This window comes from Podarcis filfolensis (genome assembly GCF_964270895.1).
Source record: "Podarcis filfolensis genome assembly, chromosome: 6".
Taxonomy (NCBI): Eukaryota; Metazoa; Chordata; class Lepidosauria; order Squamata; family Lacertidae; genus Podarcis; species Podarcis filfolensis.
Window position 1 is genome coordinate 30,073,219 of NC_139609.1, and position 12,393 is coordinate 30,085,611.

The 12,393-nt window shown below is 40.2% G+C and overlaps 1 protein-coding gene and 1 long non-coding RNA gene across 2 annotated transcripts in view; one reads left to right on the forward strand and one right to left on the reverse strand.

The window, feature by feature from the left end:
• Positions 1–4,682, forward strand: part of LOC310765593 — a 23,197-nt gene extending 18,515 nt beyond the window's left edge. The window contains exon 6 of the long non-coding RNA XR_014549652.1: positions 3,484–4,682. This is a non-coding gene — a long non-coding RNA (uncharacterized lncRNA). The remainder of the gene's footprint in view (positions 1–3,483) is intronic.
• The window catches only part of LOC310765526 (calcium-activated chloride channel regulator 1-like), a 23,884-nt gene extending 11,800 nt beyond the window's left edge, over positions 1–12,084 (reverse strand). Inside the window, exons 1-6 of the mRNA XM_083620609.1 lie at positions 11,119–12,084; positions 7,969–8,109; positions 6,871–7,021; positions 5,939–6,047; positions 4,724–4,892; positions 3,125–3,346 (exon numbers count right to left, since the gene is read on the reverse strand). Coding sequence (XP_083476735.1) covers positions 3,125–3,346; positions 4,724–4,892; positions 5,939–6,047; positions 6,871–7,021; positions 7,969–8,109; positions 11,119–11,274 — 948 coding nt within the window. The 5' untranslated portion in view covers positions 11,275–12,084. The remainder of the gene's footprint in view (positions 1–3,124; positions 3,347–4,723; positions 4,893–5,938; positions 6,048–6,870; positions 7,022–7,968; positions 8,110–11,118) is intronic.
• Between the last annotated feature and the right edge of the window lie 309 nt (positions 12,085–12,393).

Genomic DNA, 12,393 nt, shown 5'->3' on the forward strand with positions numbered 1-12,393 from the left:
GAGTTGTCAGTGCTTTTCCGGAAGCAAATAAAAATTGATAGTTATAATTAGGAAAAATTATAAATAAATGCAAAAATATATTAAAGGTAAAAACACCACTTTAGTTCTCACTGTTGGAAGCTATAGTGGTAAAGAAAAAGAATAGGATAGAAGGGTGGTCAACTTATTTATTAAAATAAGAGGGAGCAGAGTATAAATTAAAAGAATTTAAGGAATTAATCAGGAAAATCAACAACATGGATACAATATCATTTAAATGAAGTATTTAAGAAAGATAGGATATGATGGTTTAGGGAAACAAATATCACAACTGAAGAGAGAACTGTTTGGATGTAATGTAAAAGTGCTGTCTAAAATATATAAGATATTGGAATGGGAGACAAAGGATGAGCAAGTAAAATCTTCAATGATACATTGGGTAATACATATTGGTTATAATATAGATAAGGAAGCATAGGAATGATTGTGGAATATGGATATAAAATTTACAGCATGTTATGGTCTTAAGAGAAAATTATATGAAAATGATATATTGATGGTACCTAACACCGAGTAAATTGGCAAAAATGTATAAATACAAATCCAATAAGTGTTGGAAATGTAAAGAGCAAGAAGGTTCTTTTTATCATATGTGGTGGTCTTGTAGTAAGGTTAAAACTTACTGGGAAACGATATATAATGAATTGAAAAAGATGTTTAAAACAATGTTTGTAAAAAACACACACCCAGAAGCTTTCCCTTTGTGAATTATAGGGACAGAACTACCCAAACTAGAAATTTATTCATGTATGTGACTTCAGCGGCAAGAATGTTACTTGCCCAAAATGGAAAGAAGTCGTCCCAGCAAAAGAAGACTGGATACCTAAACTTATGGAATATGCAGAAATGATGAAACTTACTGGAAAAGTAAGAAATCAAGATAACAAACTTTTTATAAAAGAATGAAATGGTTTATTGAATATTTACAAATATAAACAGATAAGAGCATTGGCCGGATTATTGTAATAACCTGCAGTTTTATAAGAATAGATATTTAAAGTTGAAAAATAAATGAGCAAATTAAGTTTATTTGGCTATGCAGAAAATAATAAAAATAAATTTAGGAAACCGCAGAAAGAGGAGGAAGGAAATCAAGTTTTGAAATATTAAAATGATTGTAAAATTATTGAAATTTATAAAATTGAAAATAATAAATAAAATATATTTTAAAATTGATAGTTGTACTTTACAAATACAGGTTGATAAACATATATGAATACTATATAGACAATATACAACAATATTTATGGATATCCTGAATTACCTTTTACGTGTTTTGATTTGGGGTGCAATATATCTGGAGGTTTTCTTGCACACGCTCCATTGAAATGGATGCTCAAGAGAGTATCGTTCATTTCAATGGGGCTTGTACCATGAATTGTGCTCATGGAGAATAATTATTCTATAATGTTTTTCTGACTGTTTTACAAATATCTAAATGCTGCTATCTCCTAGGCAAATATAAACTCAGTTCCAGAATCTTGTTTTTATTTGCTTAGCAGTTCTTTAGATAGTTTGAAGCAGTGCTTTTAAAAGGGGATATTCAAGGGTATACAGTACCAGCACCACTTTTGTTGTTAAAAAGTGTGACACAACTGTAACAACTTCATGGTAAGTACTGACATCTATTTTTCTAGGGGGGAAAGGCACTGGTTTGAAAATAGAAACACAGCAGAGTATATCTCAAATGATTCAGGGATTATCACCAGAAAATGGGAAGATCAGAGCTCTGGGAACACACATTAAGCCCTACTCACAGGACTCCTCCAACTCCACCACATTTTAACAGTAAACTTCCAGTATGGAGCCTTGTGTATCTGTTAAAGCTTCCTGCACTACTGAGGACACTGAAAGAACAGGTTGATTTTGCCAGAAGTCTGAACTGATTGCTTGCAGTAGGGTTTTTGCCTTTCGTCCTTCCCAGTGGTAGGGTGAAAGACAGGCCAACAGTGGGTGGAGGCAGAACCAATGATAGGCAGAGCCAGCTAATTCTAGTATTGCCCCATCCTCTTCCTTGTTGAGTAATACAAGTAATGATGATGATGATGATGATGATAATTTATTTATACCAGCCACTCTGGGTGGCTTCCAACAGAACACCAAAATACAATAACCTATTAAACATTAAAAGCTTCCCTAAACAGGGCTGCCTTCAGACAAGGGCATCATTGAGACAAAAGATGAGGAAGCCGGCAGGCAAAGCCACTCCCTGGACTAATTTTAAGAAAGTAGGCATGCAGGAGCTGGCTGAGGGCAAACTGAGATTGGTCAGACAGTGCCCAGTTCACCTCAATAAAGCAGCCACGGCTCCTTCCCTTGCTCAGTTTTGGCTTTCCCCCACCATGTTTTCCCATTCCCACACTCTATCTCTTCCTTTGGGATCTCTACACCCACATGAAGCTAGGCAGTGGGTTTAATAATGTTCCTATGTTACACTACAGGTTGCCCATTCCTAGCCTAGAACTTCTCTTTGAATTAGTTGCTGTCGTTTGGTAAAGATCTAGATTAAACTATCTAATTGTGGGATAACCAGCCTCATATAATCAACATTCTTAAGTCTAATTAATGCATGAAGGGGTTAATACCATAGAGTAAGATGTCCTTCCAGGCGTAGCTAGGTCACCCCATCCTCACCTTGGGGGGAAGATAATCAAGCCTATTGTTCACCTTCAGCCTAACTTAACCAATCTTAAGTTTTTTCTTTTTCTATGCTAGGCAAACTTTGGAAAGAACTCAGAAGGGGATATTTTAAAGGTCTAACGGCCTGTGTTTACATGTTTTACTTTGCTGCGTATTTTGTGATTTAAAATATCTGCTGGGGTTCTTTCACCAAAGAGCACTTGACCCAAACCTGGATCTTGGCATCCAGGGAATCTTCCTTCTATACACCTATTTTTTACCCTTGCCACCAACACTAATCAGGTAAACCAAAATTGACCTTCACTCTTTCTAACACAGAATGCCATTTTTTTTATTTTTTAAAAAATGCTGCTGCTGTAATTCCAAATCCCCCCCCCCCGCGTAATTCCAAATTCTTGAATTTTTTTGGAAATATTTCCTATGGACATGGAAATTACAGACTTACCGAACCCATACTTCCAGAAACATCAAATACTAGGCACAAAACTCTGTCTTGTGTTTGCAGGAAGGAGATAGTGGGATCAGGTGGAGGGACAGTTATTGGAGTTGAATAGGCAAAGTCAGGAGAAGTCATAATTACTTCCCAGGTGCTCCTGTAGTTGCACAGTTTATTCTGCATATTTGTTGCTTTCATATTATGGTTGCTTTCGTTACAGAACTGAGTAACCTAAATAAAAGAGAAGGAGAACTGGTCAAAATCACACACTTCTTAGCAATTTCCTTATGAAGTGGTGCTGTGAAGGTGGACATTCTTTGTCATAAAAAAAATGGCTTCAGGGTGTTATGTGGATTTTTTCTTTGTAGGCATTTGTTGCCCTTTATCTCACAAAAAAATATAGTGGCAAGCGTCTCCAAAGAGCCTGTTTCTGTTCACCCGCTGATCCCATGGCGAACAGAGTTAATAAGTTTGCAGCGGAGAGTGTCAGTGCTTGTGTGTGGCACCCAGGTCAGTGGCAGACTTTGGGCTCTCAAATTTCAGCAGCCCTCTTTGTGATGCTAAAATTTGTCCTCCCTGCCTCTCATGCTTCGTTCTACAACATTTGGCACCCCCTGCAGCGTGGCACCCTGTGCAGTTGCAGCACCCTAAAACCGCCTCTGCCCAGAATCCCATCTCTTTACAAGGCAATTGAGCACCAATAAGGGGGCTTTCTCTGCTTCCCCTGTATCTCATTAATTTGCAGGGGTATCTCATTAATTTGCACTCTTTTTCAGAGGGAAGGGTGAGGGAGAAATAGCTGGGCTACGATGAGGAGGAGGCCTGTATTGGGTGTAGCTAAGTGCTATCCCTGTTTTCCAGCATCCCAGAACAGAGAAGAAGCGGTTTCCTTTGGGGATAGAGGCAGCAGGCCCCTTCTTGCACAGGCAGCCTAATTGCTAATACTCGATTCTGACCAAACTAAGCCTCTTAGACAAGGGTGCCAACCTGAATAAAATATTGGGGGGTGGAAGGAACAGGTAAGCCCCGTTCTGCATAATCAATCACAAGACGTGGCACACACACTATTTGAATGGCAATGCCCATCAACTTGGGGGGGGCAGCCCACTCAAATATTTTATTGGGGAGCCCGAAGGGACCTTGGCCCCTAGGAGTTGGCTGCTATACTCCTAGAGCAAAATATATATCAGGAGGCTTAGTTTGGTCAGAATTGAATATACACTTCCAGAATTAATGCTAAATGAGCCACCATAGCTGCTAGAGGGCCATGAAAAGTTGTGCCCTGGGCTTTTTGGACTTGTCTACCCATGTTCTATCTGAAACCAAAGGAGTGAAATGCTTGTCAGGTGTGATTCCCCCCCCCCCAGCTCTCCTACCCAACTACTAGGTCAATACCATGATTTTTTGGAAACACAGTTTCTCCCAACCTTAGTGAAACAGCCAGGAGAATCTTGAAGTTGTTTTATATTAGTGGCAGGATTTAAACTATAATCTTAAGAAATAATATTTAATTTAGCCAAAGTTGAGTATGGACAACATCTTGCATTTTTCAAGACAGACACTAAATAAAGAAACTTACAGCTTCAAATTGACATTACACATACTTACTGAAGAGAGACTTTGCATATACATTATAGATGCTTGAGCAGTCTGCGTTTTGTCTGGAATGAACTGGCATCCAGCTTCATACAGTTGAGTTCGGCTTTCAACTTTGCATTTTCTAGTTTTCCCTGGGCTAATTGGGAATATATATTGACCAGTGACACCAGCAGAGCATCTAATAGAAGCAAATATAGTTAGTTAAAAGTCAATATATGGATCTCATAGATATTGTACTCATTTTTTTAAATTGCAAGGGTTTCTTGGAGAAATATAACAAATAATCACGCAACGCTTAGACATTCATATATAAAATATGGGAATCGGGACTTAGCAGGCTGATTCTGGACAAAATATTTAAAAGGGTTATGGAAGAATATTAGACATTATGTATGAAGTTGATCATTCTGCTCCCTACCTTCTGCCAATGTGACCATGGTGGGGTCCCCACTGTGGAAGCCCCACAGGCAGGAGAGAGGAGTTTGGGTTGCACTCTGAGTGAATGAGCTGATTGATAATTATGCAGGGGAGGCAGAGAGAGAGGGTGGGGCTGGCAGGTGAGAAGAGCATTGCCCCACTTTCCCCTAAGGAGCAAACTCTTCTGTATCCTGTCAGAACCAGAACAGCAAGATTGTTTAGTTTAAGTTGTCTTTAAAAGAAACTTCTAATTGGTTAGTGTCCCTGAAAGGATGCTTTATGACTGGGTTAAACTAACATAACAAAGGGATGGGTTTAATGATTTTACAATGCTGTATCTTTGCCTGTATTGAAACATGCTAGGAGGAAGGCACGCTTGGCAAATCCACACCGTGATCAACTCCCGCCCGGAAACCAATGTTCCCACTGTGGAAGGACGTGTGGATCCAGAATTGGCCTCCACAGTCACTTACGGACTCATTGTTAAAACCGTGTTTATGGAAGACAATCTTACTCGGCTACGAGTGATCGCCGAAGAAGAGAAGATTGCAAAGGTGTATTGAGATCTCTGTAGTGACTTCTGCATCTGAGATTACTACCTTGTACTTACAAATATATGTTTAATGATTTCATCAACTTGTCTATTTTTGACCCCCAGTCGGGAATCTAACTGTATTCCCTACAATACTATCAAATTATAGGTTAATCTTCTGGACAATTACTCATACCACAACCAAACAAGTCCAAGGCAAACATCAGCCATAAAGGATTGGTTATATAGTTTGAGGTATACATTTTGGACAGTACCTTGTTGCTTCAGCTTGCTTTATCCCAGTAGTATAGAAAGGTGCATCGTTGTTATATTCATCAAAGACTCCCCATCTGAGGTGAGCCCATTCATGGACAAACACTCTGCCTGTGGAAGACCATTGACAAAGCTAATTGTGACACTATTCAGGTGTCCTGGGTACTAAATACTATGGATCCCTTACTCAGAACCAAATTATTTACTTCTTGATGGGATACTACTGGGCTTCCCCTGTGAACCTCAAGCTATTACAGAAAAGGGTATTCCTCTGCTATGTACATTTTATGCCAATTGTTGATGACAAGCTTTTAAGAGCCGATATGGAAATGGAAATCAAAGTACTTAGTCTGAAAGCATATGATACAGTTAGCTTCCTGCAGTGAAACAGGAACAAGTTCAGCTGGCTTCAGAAAGCAAGCTTTTATGGTCTGAAAATGTTCAGATGAACCTAACATGAAAATATTGCTAATTCCTTATATATATATATTTAAAAATAGTTTTTATTAAGTTTCTTACAAATATAACACATACTAAAACAAAAAAGAAAGAGACAAAATCACATATATAAACAAAAAAGAAAATAGGAAAAAAACAAAAAAATATGTCAACAAATACCTAGACAATACAAAACAAATTAATTGGTTATTTAAACTTCTAACGTCATAAACATATTTTGGACTTCCTCTGAGCCCTCCCATCTGAATGTCCTTGTATTTAAATGTAGCAGTTTTCTAATATCATTATTAAAACACTGTGTTCCAATTAAAATAACTTGCTAATTCCTTATATAAACTTAGGAGATATTAAGCAAATAAAACCAAACCATTCATGGTTTCTCAGTTCTTGCTCTGTTTATTGTCTTTTGAAACATTGACAATTTAAGACTGTAGTAATAAATACAAATAATTTAAGATGAATTAACAGGTACTACCTCGTGATCCATAAACAGCATGCAAGCTGTCATTTGTCAGGAAATTAGGAGTGAAATGAATGTATCTTCCCTGTTCCCCACATCCGCCATACTGCAAGGTGTAGGGATCATCTCCATATTTCAGGTAAGGCTCTGCCACTATGACATCAGCCTAAAGTAAAATAGAACTTGGTTGAAAGATCACCAAAATACCTTTGATATTAATGCTATATGGTGGGTTTTGCCTCAGCAAACCACCCTCAGATTTTTGTTCTGCATAGAAAGGCACAATTCTGGACCGCAGGGTTGAATGGAAGTTTTTGCCTGAAACAAAAATCTCTTAAAACCGTTGGGATTCCATATTTCTTTTGAGTAAACACCTGTGTGTTTCATGGGACATGCAGCCCCATGCTATGCAGGTTGATTCGGAAGGAAGACATGATGTGTTCAGTTGAGCTTAGGCCCAATATATAGGATTGCAGTGTAATTTTCAATAAAGATGTGTACAGTCACATGTTACAGCATAAGAGCCCTCAGGATCACATCAAGCATAGTGCACCAAGCGAAGTGCTTAGAGGGCTGGGCTAGGAGACCAGGTTTTGAGCCCCCCACTTGGTCATGAAGCTCACTGGGTGACTTTGGGCCATTCACCGCTTCTCAGCCTAACCTACCTCACAGTTGTGCAGGTTAAATGAGGAGGGGTAAACTGTGTACGCCACCTTAAGCCCCATGGAGGTTAAGGTGGAATATGAATGCAATAAATAACATCAAGTCCAGCATCCTGACCCTAACAGCAATTACCTAGAAGCTGACAGACAGAAAAGCAACAGCTAGTATTGAGAGACTCATTCCTTTTCAATGGGAAGTTACATTGAGGTATTATGGCTAACAGTCATGGCTAGAGATATTTTCCATGAATTTGTCTCAGCCCCTATTAAAGCTACCAAAATGTAAGCCCCGGAATATTTGAAGAATTCTCCCCACCACTCCAAGCGAATATTAGATCAGTCTTATTTTACAATTTCTGCCCCAATGTTTATTATTGTTATTGTTATTTGCCACAATATTCTTTTAAATCCCTCAAGCACATTTAAATTTTAATGCATATGCCTCACTTACCTTGTCATAGGATTCTATAGTCACTCTTTCATATTCAGGTTTTGGTGCCCATGTCAAAGGAATTACAACTTTTACAGACTTGAAATAAAATCTTTGTTCTGTAGCACTGAAGAGGTAAGCAGATGCCTCTTTAATCATATCCTACAAGGAAAATAATGAGTGTTCAGTGGCTAGCATTCGCATTCACACTTGCAGAATGTGCATTGGGTCTTTTCTGCCCTCCCTCCTGAACCTGGAGGTATTTCATTTGAAAAGACTGGGGGATAGGCAGCCTTCCCTAACCTCCAGTCTTTAAGTAGAATAGATGCCCTTCAATATGCTCCTATTCTCTAATGGTTTGAACAGCAACTTGACATAAAGAAATTCAGTAAACAAAACCATTCTTAGTTTGGTGGAAAGCAATGAGAAAAGTTGTGCCTCTTAACTTTCTGGGTGTGTAACCATATTGCTTATTCATGTTTGCACTGCATAGAGTATACAACCATCTCCGTTTAGTGAAAAAGGCATTACTAAGCCTAAGAGATGATTAACAGAAAATTCCCAAGTGGGATATTCGTATATTTTGGGAATTGTCTCCCCAAGAAAGCTTGTCTAGCACCTACCCAAGGAATGGGGTGTGTGTGTGTTAATGTTTATTTTATTTGCATTTTAATGAGAAGCTAACTAATTTGCATTTCCCAGACCAATACATGAACCCCAAACACTCCAGCCTTCAGAATTTGCACTTTGCCGAATTGTTCAGTGTAGTTCCCTAAAAATGCATCTATTGGGGGAAAATAGCTACAGAAATGTAGGTATAAGACAAAAACCATTCTCTCTGCATATATACACACTAGTAAAAACTGCATATGATAATTTGTTTAGTAGGACAAATTCACCCTAAAATATCTCCATCTTCATTTACAAATAAAGCAATACAATATAGAAAAAAATACAAAGGGTTGAATCCACGCTAAGGCTGTAACCCAATCCCCTCTTATGCCAGGCTGGGAGAATTGGATTGAATGGCATCTCTGTGCCCACTTCCACTGGTTCAGTTGGTCTCCCACTGGTGCCAGAGTGACAGTTGTGCCGCTTCACCAGGGCGGACTCCCCCTTCTGCCTACTGAACGCCTGCACAGGTGGAAAGTCTGCCCAAAGGCAACAAAACAGATCATTGTGAGGCCAAGGTGGTGCTGAGCAGGCCCAGGATCTGCTCACCAGCTTGGATCTGGCACAGGAATTGCAGGCCATTCAGTGTCTCTATTTTCCAGGCATGTCCTTGATTTAGGGAAGCCATCCCAGTTTCTTATTTGATCCTGGAATGTCCCCTTTTCCCTTAGGATGTCCCTATTTTCATCAGAGAAATGTTGGAGGGTATGCAGTGGCAAGCTTAGACTGCCTTGTAAGTTAGGCTTCAATTTTTGCTCACTTATCTGGGTGTACAGCCCATTGAACTCAAACTTCTGAACAGACATGCATAGGAACGTGTTGTTTGTTGCACTTAGTTCCTATTGAAACTAATGGGACATAAGCCATGACCAACTAACTGCACTGATTTTAAAGGGACCAAAGTTCAGCTAACTTCCCATGATCTAGCTCATTGTAAAGCAAACAGTATCAAAATACTGATAAAAAACAGCACAGTTAAACCTGAAAGAGGGCTGTGGAAAATAAAATGCCTTTGTATGGCACTAAAAATGATGTAGGCAAGAGATGCATGAATATTTTGGTTTTGGTTTTTTGCAATTTATCCTTTTTCCATTCTTAAATTTAGTTCCCCACAGCTCTTTTCGATTGATTGATTTTATTTTTTAAAAAAGGTTGTGTGTTTATATGTTGCCCCTTAGTTTATTTCCATATCGCGTACAGTGGTACCTCCAGTTACGAACTTGCCGTATTTTTTGCTCTATAAGACACACTTTCCCCCTCCTAAAAAGTAAAGGGAAATGTGTGTGCATCTTATGGAGCAAATGCAGGCGAGAGGCTCTGCTCTGTGCTCCCTTTAAAGAGCTGCGTGAAGCATGTGTGCAGCTCTTGGGGGCTTTTCCCGAGGAGGGAGAAGGGCTGCCCTTCTCCCTTCTTGGGTAAAAGCTCCCAAGAGTAGCACACACACTCCGTGAAGGCTCCATGAAGGCTCCCCTTGCCCTGGAGAGGCTGCGTGCGGCTATCCCATAAGCCAGGACAGCCAGCGAGATCACTGCGCTGTGATCCCGCTGGCTGTCCTGGCTTCTGGGATTCAGAATATTTTTTTTCTTGTTTTCCTCTTCCAAAAACTAGGTGCGTCTTATGGCCTGGTGCGTCTTATAGAGTGAAAAGTATGGTGATTCGTTCCGGAGGTCTGTTCTTAATCCGAAACAGTTCTTAACCTGAGGCACGCTTTCACTAATGGGGCCTCCCACTGCCACCGCGCCACACGACTTCTGCTCACATCCTGGGGCAAAGTTTGCTACCAGGAGCACCTACTTCCAGGGTAGCGGAGCTCGTTACCCGAAGTGTTCACAAGGTGGACAGTACGTAACCTGAGGTTCCACTGTACTATCCTGATAATTGGTGCCCGCACAGCTCTAATTGGTTAATGGGGCATTTCCACATCTAACGGTCAAAACCAGCACAACATGTACCCCAGAGTATTTACCTCTGACACAAAGCTAACAAAACCACACTTAGCTCAGCATGTTGGGCTTCAGGAATTCCATTGCTTTTCATCACCATCCTTCCCTCTTTTCACAATTTTCAGGCTGCCAGTGCCATTAATTATAGAGCCAAAACAGCGCCATTAATTCACAAGAGGGACTTATAAGAAGGCTTGGAGTCACCACAAGTTTTGCAAAAATGAAAAAAAAAATATTCAGGAAAAGAAAAACCCCATGAGGTTTGGGACACACCTGAAAAACAGCCTAATGGAAACTAAATGATGGACTGTGGCAGAGACCAGGAGAAGGTAGATTGGATTATCCTGGAGGAAAGCATAGCTGAATAGAACAGGGAAGAGCAGCACCCCACACTTTGACATTTTCTTATGGGTCCCACCTATATGCTTGGGTGCAGGGGTGTCCAGTAGCACCCTGGAACCTATGCTTACATGAGGCACACTGCATTTTCCCAGCATATCACAGGTCCCTGAGGGGACAGTGATTCAATATATTCAGAAACATCTAAACACCTTACCTTTATGTTGTCAACAGTTTTGTTGTCTTCAGCTACTGCAGGATTGATTGCAATGACAATGTCTTCAAACCCACCATCGTTGAGTTTTACCATGGTACCCATCGCCCCATGTAGGAATTGTAACACCAACAGAAGAAGCCACCGACTGAACACCATATTTGCTTCTGCCACTTAGCCCTGTCCCACAGAAAGGACGAATAGAATGGGAGGGCTATTTATGCAAGTGCATAACTGCTTGGTTTATGACAGGACTTTGTTCTGTCAAGGAAATTCTGCTATTTTTCTATTTCCTGATAGTGCCATCTTCGGGTAACAAACTGGTGAATCTTTAAGGAATGTTGTAAATTAATTCAACCCTGCACTTCCTTGTTCTGCTCACCATTAATAGATTGCAAACTTTTTTTCTGAAGGTGTTGATGTGAAGTTAGTCACAGCAACCATTCAGATTTCCTTATTAGAGAGGCACCTCTGGACATAAAAATCTGTCAAGGAGGTGGCAAATCTGGCTTCCAAAGAGTGTGCCCCAGCCATTGCTGCCACCGTGGTGGCAGCAAGTGATGCATTTCTTAGTGACTGAATCTGCTGCCCTGTGGCTCCTGCCACCTGAGGCGGTCGCCTGATCTTGCCTCATGGTGGCCCAGACCTGGCACTACTTTTTATGACGCTTAATACAGTTGAACCTCAGTTTTCGAACGTAATCCGTTCCAGAAGACCGTTCGACTTCCGAGACGTTTGAAAACCAAGGAGCAATGGGCGGTCGGCAAAATACATTGAGAAAAAAATAATAACACGCAGAGGAAGCTGTTCGACTTCTGAGGCACTTTTGGCGTTCGGCTTCTGAAACGTTTGGCTTCCGAGATGCTCGAAAACCGAGGTTCCACTGTATATTAAAAATATCTCTAAGCAATGTACAAAAAACTGAAGCAAAAATAGACAACTTAAACAAAATATTACAAAAATCAGGGCTTTTTTTTCAGCTGGAACTTGCCAGAACTGAGTACCAGCATCTCTCAGGTGGATGCCATCGCCATTATAAGAGAACAGGGGAAGTGTTCATGGTGAGTTCCAGCACCTCTTTTTCTAGGGGGGGAAAAGCACTGACAGAAATACACAGTTACATATAAAAAATTACATTAATACAAAGTTGCTAATATATATACCGTATTTTTCTGTGTATAACCTGCCCCCTGTATAAGATGCCCCCTATAAGACGTGGCTGCAACCAATCACCTGGCCCTACAATGCACTACCTGTGTATAAAACAAGCCCCATTTT